At 38.3% G+C, this 19,647-nt stretch overlaps 1 protein-coding gene across 1 annotated transcript in view; it reads left to right on the top strand.

Annotated features, from left to right (window-relative positions):
• The first annotated feature begins 968 nt into the window (after positions 1-968).
• Positions 969-19,647, top strand: part of LOC122811483 — a 1,134,152-nt gene continuing 1,115,473 nt past the window's right edge. Inside the window, exon 1 of the mRNA XM_044083349.1 lies at positions 969-1,308. Within this exon, the coding sequence (XP_043939284.1) occupies positions 1,306-1,308 (3 nt within the window). The 5' untranslated portion in view covers positions 969-1,305. The remainder of the gene's footprint in view (positions 1,309-19,647) is intronic.

Here is a 19,647-nt window from a genome sequence, read left to right as displayed (position 1 = left end):
GTTGCCAGAAAATTGTTTGGTAAATATTGATTAAAGTAATATGACAGCTAGTGGCATGATAGTCAAGATGGTCCTCTTTTAGTACAGCACAGCATGTACTGAAATGAGGTGTTCCATTAAGAATTGCTACCTGCCTCAAAATATCTGGATTCTTTTTTTTTTCTGATCCATTTCACAGTATATCCAGTTTTATACAGCCAAAATGCCATATCACATCTGCAGAAATGTCTTGCTTTTGCCAACACTTTTCAAAGAAATTAATAGAATCAATAAGAGATTAAACTGACTTGTTCAGGGTCACAAGACAGGAAATGTACACAATGCAATTCGAGCTTTTGTCTCCACTGGCTCCCATGTACATTTATATATACAGATATAAATATATCTATATCTATAAATATACATATATAAAGAGATGTAGATCTACACACACACACACACACACACACACACACACACACACACACACACACGAAGTCAGAACCTTCTATGTTGTAGCTTTCCTTCCCAAGAAGGAACTCCTTATGAATAGTAGTGCTGCCCAAATCATTCCCTTACTTTAATGCAGAAAGGAATTTAAATTAGTTTTACATATCATTCCTTTCTATAGGCCTTTTCACATTGTATCTATTGTTAGAGGTACTTAATTTGCAACCTGCATTCAATTAACCCTCGACACTTCAATGGCCCATGTCCTACATTTAAATGAGACAGTTGAAATGAATGTGCTTAAGAAATATTTGGGGGGAGTGTTAATGCTTTTGTCAGTGACACAGTTCCTCAGCTTCAGTTTCCTGCCTTTTTCTTAACAGTTTAAGACATGCCTCTGATCCTACCTGCAAGGTAAAAAGGGGAAGGGCAGCAGGACACGTCATCACTCAACATTTTTTTCTGCAGACTGTCTCAGACTCTTATGGAATGCCTTGCGTGAGATCACTGACCCAAAGAAAGAAACAAAAAATTATGCTATGGAGTTACCGATTATTCTTTTAAGTATTTATCTCTCTCTCTGAATTTCCCAACAGATGCTGCAAATAAGAAAACTCTTCCTGAAGCAACAATGAGTTTCTCTTCTGAAATTCCAGCAGTAGGACATTTATCTGAGTATCTGGATCTACCACACCAAGCTTTCTTGAAGTCCCAGAATCTACAGGAATCCAACATCCAGTAGGACTAAAAGCCTAACATTTTCAGACAGGATTATTTGTCATTTTTTTTCTGTTTATTACATAAAGAATTCAGTTGCACTGTTACACGGGACTACATGTTTGATTTGGAATCTAAAGGGATCAAAACCACACCTGGATGGTAAGTCTCAGAAACACATTATTACTTATAAATCATTAATCTCTTTTGCTACATTCATTTTCCTGCCTTTATATATATTTTCGGTGTTTGTAATATCCATTCACATCTGCTGAGGTTTTACTTCTTTCATAAATTAAGACTAAGAAATACATTAGTGATATAATTTCCACCCCAGTTTAATAAGGTTTATACGTGCAGTCTCACCAGCACCACTGCAGAAACAAGCAAATGTTTACCTTCATAAAAAACAATAAACTCTAAGTTTGGTGATAAATGTTAATTTTTTAACACTGAATGGTAACAACTTTGCAAAAAAAAAAGAAATCCTTTATTTTATTTTGTACTTTTGCAATAAATGATGCTTTGAATCTGCAGTTTTATTGAAGCAGAGGAGTAATGGGTAAAGCAAAGTGATTTAAAAAAGTAACACAAATTCATTAAATAAATCTTATAAAGAAACTATGTATATAAGCAGATCATAAAACTATTAACCTTACAGTATATCATTGCTGTCACTTCCCACTGAGAATTAATGAAGTGAGACATTATGGTTTGTCTATTGAACATCTTATTCTGCACTAGAAATAAAATTACTACCTGGTACAAGTTTTTTTTTTAATATTTACAGTGCTAATGGCTTCATTAGGTTTCATTCAGAAGATTCATGTTTATTTGCAATAAATTGCAAGCATCAATACAACTTTCTTCTGTCCTTAATGTGTTGATTATAGCTAGACTATACTTCATATTTATTCCTGGGCAGTAGCTGCATATTTTTATCATGTGCGTAGCATTGTATAACTTTATGTATAGGTCCAGCATTAAACTCTGTCACATTTCCAAGGTTTATAAAAGTGTGGTTTACTTTTTTTTTGCTTGAGATAAAAACTGATTTATTAGCCCATAAACTCTCTGAATTGCATTTGTGAGATAGTGAATGGCAACCTTTCTCTGTAATGTTTACTAAAATCTGTTTCTGTGAGTATTTTGTAACTGTGTTTTATTGTACCCTAATTAATGCAGCTGTTCATGTAGCCTTCAGTTTATATATATTATGATACAAAGCCACCTGCTCTCAGCATTTTTATGCAGCAATCACAGTTTCTGAAGTCTATGTTCTCTGAACATCTGGGAAGATCTTATAACATGTCTCTTCCAGTTATAAATGTATGGCTATGAAGTTTAGCTGTCTAGGCTCACTTTTAAAGTGTGATAGGTAAACCTTGCATGATATGAATAAGTCTTTTGTGGTCCATTTTTGTATTACTTATTTCTAAAATAAGCATGTTACGATAGTTGGAGTTGTTGTTCAGGAACACTGCTGTATATAACTAAACAAGTCTGAACTGGGGGATAAGAGGCTTGGGGCTGTTAACATCTCTTTGCAGCAGAAGAGACACCATGTCACAGTAAACGCAACATTTTTAAAGGGATTTGGATGTAGCAGTAGAATGAGTGACAAGTCAGTACTTTTCTACTCCTTCTGCACTTCCCCGCTAATATCATCCCTGTATTATAAACACATTACAGAGCCATATACATAGCAGTGCGATGCTGTGCTAAAGCTACCAATTTTAAAAGCATCCAACCCAATATATCATAGAGCACTGCTAAAAGGTTTTCACAGATTTCTTATTATGTGACTTGCCCTACTGATCTCCCTTAAGGCACTAGCTAGCAAATTTTCAATTGTCAGGAGTTTAATTTGCCTTGAAATACTCAAATTCCTAATCATGCACATTATGTATGTGTATATGTAAAATATCCACACATGCTTACACACCATACCTCTCAACTTAACAGGACTTTGCAGAATGTCTAGATTTTTGCCTCATATATTTGGGATGTTCCATATAAAATGTATGTATTTTGACAAATCATTGGGAATTGAAGTCACTAATAATGACAAATATTTAAGTTTCAGACTTCATATACATCAGAAAATGCATAATAAGTCAAAATATGTTATTATATCCTTTTTCTGGCTTCATAAAAGCAATATTTAAAATCTGTCCTCAGTTTTGAGCCTTTGCCCCCCATTGTTTTTAGCTTTATCCAAAATCTTTCTACTAAGCGGTTGAGAGGTATGTTACACAAACATAAAATCCATCCTACCTACATACACACACACGGAACAAAGCACACAGACACACACACACACACATACACACACACACACACACACACAAACATATATGGCAGATTCTTGAGTTTTCAGAAACTTGAATTTCATGTGGTCAGTAGTATATATTGCATATATTTGACTTTCGGAAAACTCGAACAAAATAAAACAACCAAAATATACATTTTTTCAAGGGGGCAATGCACCCTACACCCCCACACCCCCTGAAAGTTATACATACAAACTCTGAGATCGCAGTATGGTGGGGAAAAATCCCACTGTACCATTATGTCCATAGAAATGCTTCCAGTTTTCAGGAAATCGAACATATGGTCTTGACCATATGGGTTCGCATTTCTGAAATAAACCATTACATATAAATATATATATATATATATATATATATATATAGAGAGAGAGAGAGAGAGAGACACACACACACACACACACACACACACACACACACACACACACACACACACACACACACACACACACACACATGCACTTAACTGAAATGCACAAATATCACATCTCATTTGATCAATGCTGGCATAAAGAATAACTCACTAAACAAAAACAAAAATAATGAAAACAAATAAGATTGAAAATGGAAGCAAAATAGTTTATTTTTCTGATTTTATTAAACAGTACTTCTACAGAAAGGATTTTTCTGTGAGTTAGGGTTGGGGTAGGGTTAGGATTAGGTTTAACACAAAGTACATTGATGAGACAAATTGGTGCTGCGGTAGCATTGTCGCCTCACAGTAAGACGTTGTCCTGTTCGATTCTCAGCTAGACCATCTTCTGTGTGGAGACATGTGTGAATGGGCGTACATTCATTGAAGGTTGTGCGTCAGAGCCGGCAACTCGGTACGTAAAAATCTACTGCCAGTCATTAGCAGACAGGAGTTCCGCTGTGGCGACCCCTAACCGGGAAAAGCCAAAAGACACAACAACACTGATGAGACAAATTATGCCTGAGGTATTATTTCTTTTTTTTATTAGTTGAACAAATGCTAAAAGAGAATGCTTGTTCTCTTGTTTAATCAATATAGTTTCCATGTTTTTTCAGTGTAAATGAGTTCTAATATGCAGAAATCAATATAGCATGCCTAGTTGTTTCTGCGCATCCATTTAACATACACACACAGAGATATATAGACACCCGTACGCATACACACATTCTTAGATACACACATTATACTTGTATCCATCAATTCTATCCATCCATCCACAACTCTCTATTGCCATTTTTGCACATGGGGTTGGGGTGTCACTTCAACAGTAAAAATCATCTAGAGCCAAGGTTCACACTGTCTGGTGGCTAGCCCTGCCACAGTTGTTCTTCCATACCACACACACACACACACACATATATATATATATATTTTATATATATATATATATATATATATATATATATATATATATATATATATATACGGTCAGTTTAGAGTGTCCAATCCACCTATTGTCTTTAGAATGTGGGAGGAAACAGAAGCACCCAGAAAAACCCAAATGAACACAGGAAGGATATGCACACTCCACACAGAAGCCACCCCAGATGAGAATCAGACCAGTGAACCTCTTGCTGTGAGGCAACAATATTATCTGCTGCTCCATTCTGCCACATCTATTTGTTTAATTCACATGACCAGTTTAACCCCATAACTTGCACAGCATTGCCATACTTAAATACATGCCAACATCCATCACCCTCTTCATTAAGAATTACCTCCAAACATCCCCACTCTAACACTCTGCCTTCACCCATATTAGTTTTAGTTTGTTTTTTATTATCAAGTCCCTTAGTTTTTAATAAATTTTATTATAGTGACTGCTTACTTCTTGTTCTCTTGTTGCTCCCACGAGGTTATCAGTTATATCATGTCAAATCCTCATGCTCTCAGTCCAATCTTTGGAAAGCTTATCTGACCTTTTAATCTGCCTTCATAAGACTTCTCATGCTGGCTCTGCTTCATATTTGCATTTCTCCCACAAAGCTGTGCAAAGCCCTAAACCTGCTGTTCCCAAAACGAATGAGTTATCCCTAAAAATGATGACTATGTAACTGTTTAATCATGAAGCTAACCTGTAAGTGTGTGTGTGTGTGTGTGTGTGTGTGTGTGTGTGTGTGTGTGTGTGTGTGTGTGTGTGTGTGTGTGTGTGTGTGTGTGTGTGTGTGTGTGTGTGTGTGTGTGTGTGTGTGTGTGTGTGTGTGTGTGTGTGTGCGTATTTTGTAAGAATTTGAAATGTCATCTTTAAATGTGACATCGTCTTGATATGACATATACTTTATGGATCAAAATGATGCTCTATGTTCATGATATAGTACAACTGAAAGATATATGCTAATATGATTTTTGATAGCATGGTCCTTATTATATACATTATTTTGAGGGGTCTGTATTCAGTGAAGCATGCCTGTTGGAAGACGGCTTATATGCTATATCACACAAGCTGAGCATGAACAACAAAGTAATCACTGGCTCATATGAAATGTTAACTTTGCTCAGAAATCTTTTTCATGTGAACATTTTTTCAGAAATGCAAATCCAGTTTATCTTGTTGAAGAGTTAGTCACACACAATGCTATAGTAATACGTATGCTATGAATGATGCTCAGAAGGGCTTACCTGAGATTTCTGACCAGCAGTTAAACTAAGTTAATCTCAGTGGAGCCACATCTCATAATTTCATTAGCTGTTCCTAGCAAGGGATGTGAATGGACATAGGCAATATGACTTATCCGGAAGGGAGTATTTCACTACGAGGTATGTGATCTGATGGCTGTAGCAAATGCTATGAGCTAGGAAAGACTGACTCCAAATTTTACCCTGAGTAGTCTAGTGTAGAGGTTAACTAACTGTAAAGAGAACAGAGTTCCTGCTTCAAATCCCAGCTTAATCATCAATTTACAGTTTGACCTTGGTCACGTCTTTTGACCTCCTGCTGCTTAAGTCCTTTCATCAACAACCAAACCCACCCATGAAGTATAATGCTGAACTTGTCTTCTGAATAAACCTGAAGAATCATATGACCCTTAACTGGGGAGGCAGGAATCTCATAAGATCAGCAGAGGTTTGCTTGCTAATCTCTTGATGTTTTAAAGGTTTTGTTAGCCTTCTTGGTCCTGATAGTTAACAAGATAGCTACTGCTATGCAGGGCAAATGCAAAATGAAATAGCATTATGTATGGAGGTAGGCTTAGCTAGTTTGATTCTTACTCATATCTGTAGTATTACTTAATTCTGATGTCAAAACTTACTGATCTTGTGTGAAGTGACTGCTTTGTCAAACAAATTCTTTTCTTACTAGAAGGTTAAAGAACATATATCTTGTAAATAAAAGTATACCTACTTGTGATTTCAAATTTCAGATTAAAGTTAAACAAAAATCGTATAAACTTCTAAGAAGCAAAAGTTTGCTGCACTTAGAGTTAATTATTCCACTTCTAATATTGCATTATATATATTTTTTACTTTTATTTAAAAATACTATAATTATAAACTGTTGAGTTACTGGTCCATTTTATATAGTCTCCACACACTGCAGTTACCACAGACACAGAAGAATGTTACCTATGACACAGCAGTGGGAGAAAGGAAAACATATTATAAAGTGTGCAGACAAGCTGAACCTTGTGCGATTAAGCATTATGATCAGCATATGCACATGCAAACACTTATTAGCTTTAACTGGACTACATAAAATATGTATGAAAATATTTGGGGGGTATGCTGAAAGAGGTACTGAGACATGGCCAGAAACAAAAATGCAAACTATGTCTATGTCTGTTTTCTTTGTCACTTCTAAATTGAATAATTTGAAATCTACTCTGTGAAGTATTCCATTTATATTAATCTTTGTGAAAATTACAATTCTGAATATATTTATCCAATAAGTCATTCCAGGCTAGAGAATAAGGATCAGTTTTAAGTAAAGTGAAGCCCAAGGTCCAGTCTGCACAAGATCATTATTCCACCATAGGATAATTGCTTTTGTGAACATTATTTGGTCATGATCATGCAATGGGTCACTTTAGTGCAGAGTATGCCATTTGTTCCAGGTGGACAGTTATCATGCATATGAGCCAACTGAAAGTTGTTCTTCACCAGTCATGTTCCAGTATTCTATGATCCTTTTTCATCATTTTCTTTTCTGTTTATCTGCATTTTTATTTGTATTTCTGTTCACTGATTTGGTGTTAGATTCTAACACATGCAAACAATTTAGTTTATTTATTTAAACATTTATGATTTATATCAAATATGGCATGCCAAAACAAATATGTGTGACAAATAGAATGCTGTATACTAGTATTTATGCAGATGAAAAAAGAAAACAACATTCAATTACTGCACTGGTGTAATAATGTATTGCTGTATTTCTTGGTTTTATTATTTCAAGAAATGAACCTCTTCCTGTATTCATCTATTGAGCTACCAGTCATTGTTATTCCTATAAGGAATAATGTTGTGGTGAGAAGGCTGATTGTCTTAAGGTACAAACAAATCTGATACATATTTTAACTTGCAAGGCAGAAAAAAAGGCAACTGCAGTGTATTGAATGGTGCACACTCTTTGGTCTTTAGCAGTATTAATTCTCTACTTGGTTCAACTTCTTGGGAATTGACGATTTGTTTTAGTTGAAGTACATTATTTCTACATTCATTTTGTCATTCTATAGTATCTGTTACTAAATAAGTTCTGTTTTTGACCAAAAGTGTATACATCTTTGCTGCAAATATCAGTATGACACGTTGCTTATGTATGTTTGCCTCAACATGGGTTTATGTAGGAGGAAGCCAGGTCTTAATTTTGCAGGAACATAAGTTAACCGTTTTTAATCAGAATCCTGATTATCTGTAGATCACTACTTCATGTTATTAGGGACAGTAGTTTGTAAACTTCTTTCATGTTTTAGGATATAACGATTCTTGCTTTTGCATATATTTGACATTTTTGCACTAGTTCCATATGTACCTGTGAATTAAATTATTCTCTGGTTGCTCCCCCACCATGCTTACAACTAAACTATTGCAATAAGTGTCAAAGAATCATTGTATGTACACTGAATTTAAAGTGGATGACTGCTGTCAAATTTGCCACAATTTTGTTTGAGAGTCATGTCTATTGCTGGATGTGTCATAATCCCTTATATTTCCATAGCATTACAGAATGCTGTACTGTTGTTCTGTACCATATGTAATTTTTGTTTGTTTTACTACTTGCTGTTGTTTACTGTCTATACAATTTGTTTACTAGTACTGAGTGCATTACTGTATTTTACATTTTGCTGTAAACCCAGGCCATTAATGAAAATTATCCCAATTCATGTGAATCAGGACCCGTCCCTAACCTTATTCAAATGCAATCTGGACTAATGGATGGGAAATTACAAATTCACCTGTCCCTGGCCTTTCACCTGTGACCCTTATGGAGAGGGTCAGGTTGTAGGTACCTTAAGGCACAGGCAGATACCAAAGCCATTCTAGTCACTGGACTTGATAATTGCAAACATTGTGGCTCTAGTGCCATTAGCTTATTATCCTCCTATGACCTTATTAATTTTGGATCAGCCCACCTATCCAATCACACATGAAGTTCTATCCGCATGCATGCATACACATATACACATGCATACATATATATATATGACAGCAAGTAATATAGTTTCTAATTAATCAACACAATTTGGTTGTGTAAACAGATGGTCATCAGATGTGCAAGATCACTAAATCACTTGGGATGGGGACTATATCTTTTTCCCAGTATTGTCTGATCTTGGAAATAGGATATAAAAGTACCAGAAGGAATGAATGCTGTAGCCGAGTTTGCCCCCCTGCAAAATATAATGTTTTCAACTTGTATGTAATATTTATAAATTGCATGACCCAAAGTTATTTTTCTGCACATGCACAGTGTTGTTTTTATATGTTTGTTGACCTTTTGTTGTCAATATTAGCCATGTTGACATTTGATAGTTTTGCTGTTTTTTATTATAAATGTGCACACACACACACACACACACACACACACACACACACACACACACACACACACACACACATACACACAAAGTCACATATCCATATGTACACACACAGATGTACACTTGCACACAACCATACACTTTGAGTCGCAACCATCTCCTATAAGCAACCCTATGAACAGTCACCATCATTAAAAAAGTTTTGAAAAGAAGTCGATTGCTACGATTTTTTTCTGTATGACACACACAGAAACACACACACCTAAGGACAATTTAGAAGTCACCAGTATACCTGAAGCATGACTTTGGAATGTAGAAGGAAATTGCATCATATTGGGAAAACCCACACAAACAAAGGGAGAACTTGCAGAGTCCATGCAGAAGGCACCCCAGCTAAGAAATTAACCAGGGTACATTTTGCTGTAAGATGATAATGCTACCCACTCTGTACATTATTGCACATATTTCCAATAGTTATCAGTATTGCACAAGAAGGCTAGTTTTGCATTGGATGGTTTATTGCACCAAACTATGAGTTGAGACTAGCATTTGAGTTATTACACAAAATATGAGTTCTCATCAACATAGATATCTGCTACACCTGATGGCCAACATCATGTGTGTTATTAGTAAAGTTGAGTTGTCTGATGGCGTGTGGAAAGAATCTCTTGCTAGTGTTTTTGATTCAGTTCTTTATAAAGAGTTGTTGGAGATATGTATGTTTTTGACATGTATATAGAATATTTTATTATACAGTAACAGCAGGATGTAAATGAGTTTACTTTCTTAAGTGACAGTAATGCACTCATGATCCGTGTGGGAACCTCACCAAAAGGTAATGACAGATGGGAGTGATGTGTCCATTTAAATCCTAATATCCTCATATAGTAGCACCATACACATTTGTTCATGAATAGCATGTATATAAGAAGTGCTCGTTATCACCTCTGGGAAGTATAAGACTCATTTGAAAAAAATGCACACAACTTTGTCAGCCTATATAGTCCCATATCATGCTCTGTGAATATAATTCCATAGTTAAATACACGTGAGACTTCTTTGTTATCCAGCATACAAGTTATCATTGCCATATCTGCCTTGAATAAAACATTCATGTTTTCTGCATTACACCACTCTCTAAGCTACATGGATGTGAAAGAACATGGCACAATGTGTAAGGATGCTCTGGGAATGAAGACTAAAGCTGGAGCTAGTGTAGCTTGAGCTGATGTCAGGTTATTTGTACATTTACAAGAAAAAATACTTGGTTGGTAGTGTGGACCACAGGTATGGTTCAAATAATTGTTGTTATGTCCATTAGACTAAAAATTCTATGTTTTTATCACAGCAGTCCATGTGAACAATGTGCTCCCAAGCCCTAAAATATTAATAGGTTTATAGGGTTTAGTGAACAAGCACAAGGCCTATTGGCCATTCAGGATCGTGATGCCCTGAATCCACTGCTGGAACTTACAGGTGCCCAAGGAGTCATCCGTTTCTTTCTTACAGGTATGAATTCTTCAGGTGATTTTAATTGTGAGATGGAAGTCTTTGAGATAGGTAGTTGCCATGTTTGTGGTATAGTTGATATTACTTTTTATAAGGTTTGAGTGTACTCTTGCATTCAGGTCACCAGGGGTATTCTATGCAAAGGATTTCAAATTGTAAGAGATCCTTTAATGGTCTGTATGTCAAGCACAAGTCTCCTCTATAAAGACAGTATGGTACAGGGAAGAGAGAGTTGTAGTCTTTCAGTGTAACGCAAGCTTTAAAGCCCTTTAATTCTCTTTTGTAAGGACTCTTTGTACATTCTCCAACTGCACCATATGCTGTGTGAGTAGCTTACAAAACAAGGTACAGTATTCTATAACTGGTTTGATGAGAAAAGTTTAAATGGAGACAATCAATTCTATGACACAGCTCTCACCCCTCTGGAGGATCAGACCGGTAACTTCAAATGCTTTGTAGATGGTAGTGGCACAAGGTCTGCAAGGTCATTCAATATTCTGTCAACTCTTAGCTGTTTCCATCATAGTGAATAAAGCTGATGGGGGTTCCTGAAAACCAAGCTCATTTCTACTGTAACCTTATTGTTTAATGTAAAGAGCTCTTTACAGGGAGATTGTATCTGTAGGGTTAAGGACAATGCTAATTCCTAGCCTCAAGCCAGATATTGCTATATCTGTGCATTACTGTATCTCTTATTGTATGTATATCTAATGTCGGTCTACTGTATATACTCTTTTGCTGTTGTATGCATATTCAATTGCTCTTGTACTCTGCTGCTCATTTACTGTTCTGTGTAGCTTTTCTCCCCAGGCCTCCACTGAAAAAGGACCTGTGTACAGTCAGAACTTCCTGGTAAACAAATGTAAATAAATAAAATAAATAAATAAATAATAAGTCTGCAGTCATGTGCATATATGTTGAGACAGAATATTTTTTTTAACATATGAGAAAAATATGCCAAAAAAAGAGTTGCCCCATGGCAGTATTTTGAAGAACTCCAGTGGTGACAGTGGATGGTGAGAATAAATGCCCTCCTATTCTCACTTGTTGTGTACAACCACAAGGCTAGTTGTGGACTTGGGTAGTTATGGACTGAATTCCATTCAGGTGCCTAAGTTTATGTAAGAATTCTGCCATGGTGTATAATGTTACATGCTTTAAATAGAACAAGTTAAGCAGCTTGGTCAAATAGCTCTTCTTCCAAGAAGGCTCTCGCGATCTCAAAAACTTTGAAAATAGCATACAAGTTCTACACTTGACACAACTGCACTGGATTAAGCCATGGAGAATTATGTTTCCAATATCTAGTTGAATACATTCCATGGCGATTTTCTCCATCACCCTGCACATTATGTTTGAGAGAATCTCCCTTGTGGACTGAGACCACTGTAGCCAATTTCCAGATATTAGTGACTTCCTGATATCTCATCTAGTCCCATGGAACTGTTTTGTTGACCTTACTGAAGACATTGTGTCATGAGAGTGGGTTTACAGCAGTGCAACATCTAAAAACTACTATATTTTTATACACATTTTAGGTGTAATTTAAAGTGGTATTGTGTCTCAGAGAATAAGAACTGATGGGTTTTCCCTTTGTGGCTTAATATACAGATGTGTAGGCTAGTGTGTTAGCTATATTTATTAGCCCTGTTATGATACTTTTTGTTTTAGCATACAACATTCTAAAACTATTTTGTTTTAGCATACAACATTCTAAAACTATTTTGCTTTAGCATACAATATTCTAAAACTATTTTGTTTTAGCATACAACATTCTTATTTCTTTTTCTGTTTTCAGATGCTGTTGTAGAAAGCCTTACCATCCATATTGATTGCAAATTTTACCTTGAATAGAGTGTTTCCTTTGATTATCTTAGTGAGTTATTTTGAGATGAAGTTAACCTTAGCCTTGTTGCATGCCTTTCAACTGTATACATTTTCAAAGAATGTCCAGATTTTCCTTTATATTTTTGTTCTGTTCATCATAAAATTTGTGGTTTTCTGGCAAATCACTGAGGATTGAAGAGACTAAATAATGACATACATTTCAGTTTCAGACATTATATCTTCATCAAATTTCGAAGTTTATAACAGCAATATTTAAAATCTATTCTTATTTTTGGACCATTGTGCTCCCATTATTTTAGGTTTTTGTCCAGATTTCTTGCACTAAGAGGTTGACAGGTATGCCTTGTTGTAGTGGGTTAGATAGAGTTTAAAGGCCTTCTACACTGTTCTTATAATTTAATAATTTGTTGATTTTAGCCATTTAGGTTTCTTCCTGAGCTTTTCACTATGTTAAATGCTTATAGGACTGTACTTATCAATGCTGATGTTCTTCATGTTTCACTGTTGCAGTCATTACATTTGAGTAATCTGCTGGCAGGTTGCCCTCAGTCGGCTTGAATTCCAAAGTCTTGGGTGCTGCGTCGGTTGCTGTCTCCTCTTCCATGACGTCAGGTATTCAGGGGTATAAAACATGCAGCCGATGCCATTTTCTTTAGTCTTTCTTGCCGCGCGGTGCCCGAAGCAGAAGCATTTCGCAAGTGCCGGTCGGCTGACTACTGAAATATTCGAGTTTGAGTTTCAGGACCGAAGTCTTCTTTAAAGCTAAGTACCCCATTGGGGAAACTTTTTTCTTGCTTTTTACCAATGTCAGAAAAAGTTAATAATTGTATTACTTGTGGGAAGCAAATACCTCATAAGGATTTCCATTTATACTGTATTCCTTGCCTAGGCCCTGATCACAACGTGCCTGACTGTTGGTTTTGTGCTAGATTTAACCAACACACTATTAAGCATCGGTATATTTTTGCATCAAAGTATTTTGGAAACAGATTTAACTACCCAGAAATGTCATCGGATAGCAGTCCGACTACCGGAGTACATAAAAAACGCAAAGAAGAGGACAGAGAAAGGCAGTCGTGATCCAAAACCGATGACAAAGCTTCTCCTAAGCCAGTTGCTGGTTCACAGGTACTCAGTGAGGTGCATTTGCAGCCCCTGATACCTGCTACCTTTGAGTTGCAGGCCTCTACCAACACCTATGTGGGGTCCGGCATGCTGCAAGATACTCAAGGTATTGGACTGATGGATGTATCTCCCTCAGATGGGTCCGGAGCCGCTGAGCAGGCACCGGCTTCTGAGGGTGTATTCAGACCTCAACATTTATATATCAAACCGACGACAGCTGCAAAACCAAAGACAAAGGTAACTTCTAAAACTAAAAAAAACGATGCATGAGCCACATGCACAGGCCTCTATGCCTAAAAAACAGATGATCAAAATGGTTGAAGACCTTATTACCTTGATCAGGGGTACCCATCCCCCTCCAGATAAGAGGCCTAGGCCAGACACTGATTATGAATATTCAGATCAGGTTTCTATTTCTTCTGATTCCTCTTCTGATCAGGAATTATCTCTACCTTCCTATGAGGATTCTGATGCTGAGCAGTCTATTCCATCTGCATCTCCTCCAGAGGATTATTCATTTGGGGAAACCTTGCATACTTTGAGAGAGCATTTTCACTGGGAGAGTCGACTTCTCAGAATCAAAAAAGAGGCTCAGGGATTTCCTTCTTCTCCCTCAGCACAAGCCTTTAGCTATTCCCCCTGTTTTAGACATTGTGGATGATGTGTATTTGGAGTCAAGCTTGACCCCTGACTCATTACCTCCGGCTCCCAGTAAGCCTGACAGATATTACAGGGTCCCTGACTCACATAAATTTTTATTTAGAAACCCTGCTGCTGATCCTGAAACTATTTCACAGGGTCCAAAGGGAGTTAAGGCCTCAACAGCAAAAAATCCTACCCCCTCTGACAGAGATTCAAGGGCACTAGATGGATGGGGAAAAAATGTTTATACATCTGCAACCTTGGCAGTCAGGGCCTTAAGCTGTCAATTTCATATGCTTAAGTACCAACAACATGTTGTGGGATTGCTGAAACAGAAAATGATGTTGATTGCAGAATGTGCAGAAAATAAAGACTTGCAGGAATTATTGCATGCAGCTGAACAAGTTGGAAAGCATACTTTGCAATGTGGTTTTGATTCCTTAGAAGCCTCCTGCAGGGCCGCAGTTACTGGATCTGTGATTAGGAGGCATGTCTGGTTAAAGGAACAAAATTTGCCTGATCATGTTAAAGCTAAATTGCTAGATGCACCTTTACAGCATGATTCTCTGTTTGTTATTAAGGCAGAAGAGGTTTTAAAGAAAATGGAAGACAAAGCTAAGTCTATGCAAACTGTTAAAGACTTCTTACAAAGTGCAGCCACCAAGATTCAGTAGACAATGGCCTACAAAATATTGGTCCTTTCCTGTGTCAGACAGAGCTCAAAGGGGCAAATCCAGACGCCCAAAGGGTTCCAGATACCAGGCGCAATATTCATACAGGACAAAGCAATGGGGCACATCTACCTCTAAATCAGGGGGAGATAAAGCGCAAACCTACAGAAAACAGTCCCAATTACTTTCCTCTGCCTACACCAAGCACTTATCTTTTGACAGCACCCTTAGGGGGAAAATTAGCACTTTTTGCTCAAAATTGGCAGTTAATAACCCAGGACAAGTGGGTACTAAACATAGTATCACAGGGATACAGATTCCATTTCCACATTCTGCCAATGGCAAACAGTTGGCCAGATCTGCCCACAAATCAATGGGTAGAGGCACAAAAACAGGCTACGTCCCTCATGGATATGGGGGCAATTCAACCAGTACCAGAACAGGAAAAAGGACAAGGTTTTTACTCAAGACTGTTCTTGGTACCCAGAAAGGACAAGGCCTGGCGGCCAATACTGGATTTATCAATTCTGAACACATACCTGGACATTCCAAAATTCAAAATGCTGACTTTGCAGCAGTTTCTGCCCATGGTGGGCAAGAATGCTTGGCTGGTGACATTAGACCTAAAAGAGGCATACCTGCGTGTCCCAATAAGACAATCGTGCAGAATATACCTCAGATTCAAGGATGGATTAATGCATTACCAATTCTCTGCACTGCCCTTTGGCTTATCTACTGTGCCCAGGGTCTTTACAAAGTGCCTGGCACCAGTAATTGCATTTTGCAGACAAAGAAGTATACAAATATATCCTTACTTGGATGACTGTCTCATTCAAGCAGAGAACAAAGACACTTCTTCGACACCTGGCATTTGTGAAAAAGCTTGTAACATGCCTAGGGTACACAATAAACGAAAATAAATCACAACTGGTACCCTCACAAAAGATAACATTCCTGGGTGCAAGCTTGAATACAACTGCCCAGATGGCTTACGTTACGCCAGACAAACAAAGGCAACTGACTACTTACTTCAAACTGATGGCAACAAAAACCCAGTCTTCTGCAGGACAAATTCTGCAGGCTCTGGGCTTCATGGCATCTTGCATCCTACTAATTCAATATGCAAGATTGCATATGAGGAAACCACAATGGTACCTAAAAAGTTTATGGAGTCAACATTCACACAGTCTGGAAACAATGATTCCGCTCATTCCCTGCCTACAACAGGAGTTTCTATGGTGGGCAAAGGCCTGTCACCAAAACAAGGGACGGCCCTTCACTCTACCCCCTGCCATCCAAACCTTAACAACAGAGGCATCAGATTATGCCTAGGGGGCCCACATGGCAGGAAGATGCATTCAGGGCATATGGGCACCAAAACAAATGCATTTACATATTAACCAGAAAGAGATGCTAGCTGTTCAAAACACCCTAACAGCCTTCAAGGATTTACTTCATCCAGGACAACTACTGATAAAGACGGACAGCACCACAGTCATGTGGTATATAAAGAAGCAAGAGGGCACACACTCCTACCCTATTTGCAGATTAGCCATGGCACTGTGGGACACAGCTTTGACCTACCAAATACATCTTCAAGCCCAATTCCTGCCAGGAAAACAAAACACTCTAGCAGATGATTTAAGCATAAACCTTATGGATCCTCACGAGTGGAAACTAAATCCACAATTCTTCAGTATGATAACAGAGAAATGGGGGAGCCCAGACATAGATCTATTTGCCTCTCCTCAGAATTATCAATTGAAAAAATTCTGCACAAGGACTTACCACAGACAAGCATGGAAAGTGGACGCCCTATCCTTCAGTTGGAAAAACCTATCAGTTTACGCCTTTCCTCCTCTGCCTCTTCTACCCAAGGTCCTCCTAAAAGTCAGACAAGAGGAGCCAAAGATGACATTAATTGCCTTGGACTGGCCCCGCCAATACTGGTACCCAGTCCTAAGGAACTTGTCTCAATACCCAGCATGGACCTTGCCTCAAAGACCACAACTACTGCCCCAGCAAAACACTCAGACCCTGCACAATCAACTACAGACTCTAAACCTGGCAGCATGGTTTAATCATGTAATCATACAAACAACACCTCTCAGTAAAGCTGTGATGGATGTCATTTTGGAAGCCAGAAGGCCTAGTACTAGAAAATCTTATGCTGACAAGTGTAAGAGATTCTGTGCTTGGAATCAAGCACAAGGAACTGATACAGCAGAACCAAATATTCCTCAGATATTACAATACTTAACTGAGATGCTTGACAAAGGCCTATCTTTCTCATCAACCAAAATCCATGCCTCTGCCATTTTGGCTCATTACAACCAATCTTTTTTATCCTTTACTAAAGCAGTATCTTAGAGGAGCCAAAATTTAAGGCCCCCTAGAAGATCACCACTACCTACATGGGACCTCAATTATGTGTTGGAAAAGCTCATCCTGCCTCAATTTGAACCAGCTGCTGCCGCTGATATCAAGTCCTTATCATTGAAGACAGCTCTGCTACTAGCAATTACTTCAGCAATAAGAGTTTCAGAGCTACAGGCCCTTATGGCTGTAGAGCCTTTTATCATATTTTACCCAGACAGGGTGACTCTGAGGACAAATCCTACTTTTATGCCTAAGGTGGTTTCCAGTGTGGCTCTTACCCAAACAATTCATCTGCCAACTTTTTATCCAAATCTGCAGAACAAAGGGGAGAGAATTCTGCATTCCTTGGACGTACACAGACAGCTAAGATTCTACTTGAGCAGGACTAAAGCTCTAAGAAAAACTGAGCAATTACTAGTGTCATATGCTGCAGAATCAGAAGGAAAGGCTATTTCAAAGCAGACAATTTCAAAGTAGATAAGCCACTGCATCCGTTTCTGCCACTTACACCATGGTAAACCTGTGCCCAAGGGCATTAGGTCTCATTCCACCAGAGCTGCAGCTACTTCAGCAGCCTTTCTCAGAAGAGTACCAACCAAAGACATTCTAGAGGCTGCTACTTGGAGTTCTGTTCACACCTTTACAAAGCATTATCATTTGCTTCTCTACTCTAAGTCCAGGGCAGGCTTTGCCACTTCAGTGCTGCAGGGCCTTATAGCTGCACCTAATGTTGTTTAGCTCCAGCCTCCCAACCATAGCTTTGAGATTCTACCCAAATGTAAGGACTGCAACAGTGAAACACGAAGAACATAGTACAGTTGTGTACACTTACCATAAATGTAGATGTTCGAGTGTATTCACTGTTGCAGTCCAGGTTACCCTCCCGCCATCCTCCTGTCATTCTGAAGTTTATCTTTCCTTCACTATCTTGTACAACCTATGTGGTGTATTTGCTTGTAGATGAAGGTAAAGTTTATATTCATGCATGTATATATATATATATATATATATATATATATATATATATATATATATATATATGGATCTATCTTACAACGTCGACAAGTCAAAACGCCGAAAACAAAATCACCGACACCACATAACCGACATTTCACAAACACGAAACCTCACATGCCCGACACACCATAATCCCGACAAGCAACAAACAAAACAAATCCCCGGTCCAAAAAGCACACACACAACACAAGCACACCAAAATCCTTACAAACCAACACTAAACCTCACATACACAACTACCTACAACCTTAACCCAAACCCTAACCCTAAGGTCCGCCACTATCGCACACTCACCTAACCCGCCTAACCCTAACTCACTTAACCCGCCCCTAACCCACAAACTATCACAGTCGCACACTTACCTAGCCCGCGCCCTAACCCTAACTCACTTAACCCGCTCCTAACCCACAAACTATCACAGTCGCACACTTACCTAGCCCGCCTAACCCTAACTCACTTAACCCGCCCCTAACCCACAAACTATCACAGTCGCACACTTACCTAGCCCGCGCCCTAACTCACTTAACCCGCCCCTAACCCACAAACTATCACAGTCGCACACTTACCTTACTCGCACCCTAACGTCCGTCACTACCGCATACATACACAGCCTTTTCCCATGTCGATGTTCTCAGCGTCGGGGTTTTGATCCGTCGGTCTTCTCCGTTTTCGATCTTCTGGCGTCGGTGTTCTCGCTGTCGGCGTTCTGACTTGTCGACGTAGTCAGATAGATCCATATATATATATATATATAATATTGCTACCTTTTTGGGGGCACCTGACATCGGGGGCAAGAAAAACTAAAGAAAATGGCGTTGGCTGCATGTTTTATACCCCTGACAACCTGATGGCATGGAAGAAGAGACAGCAACCGACGCAGGACCCAAGACTTTGGAATTCAGGCTGACTGAGGGCAACCTGCCAGCAGATTACCCAAATGTAATGACTGCAACAATGAATACACCCAAACATCTATATTTATGGTAAGTGTACACAACTGTACTTTATTGAAGGTGTTGCAAAGGGTT

This window comes from Protopterus annectens, chromosome 9.part0, assembly GCF_019279795.1.
Source record: "Protopterus annectens isolate FY-2018-M chromosome 9.part0, PAN1.0, whole genome shotgun sequence".
Taxonomy (NCBI): Eukaryota; Metazoa; Chordata; order Ceratodontiformes; family Protopteridae; genus Protopterus; species Protopterus annectens.
This window is presented reverse-complemented; position numbering and strand designations above follow the sequence as displayed.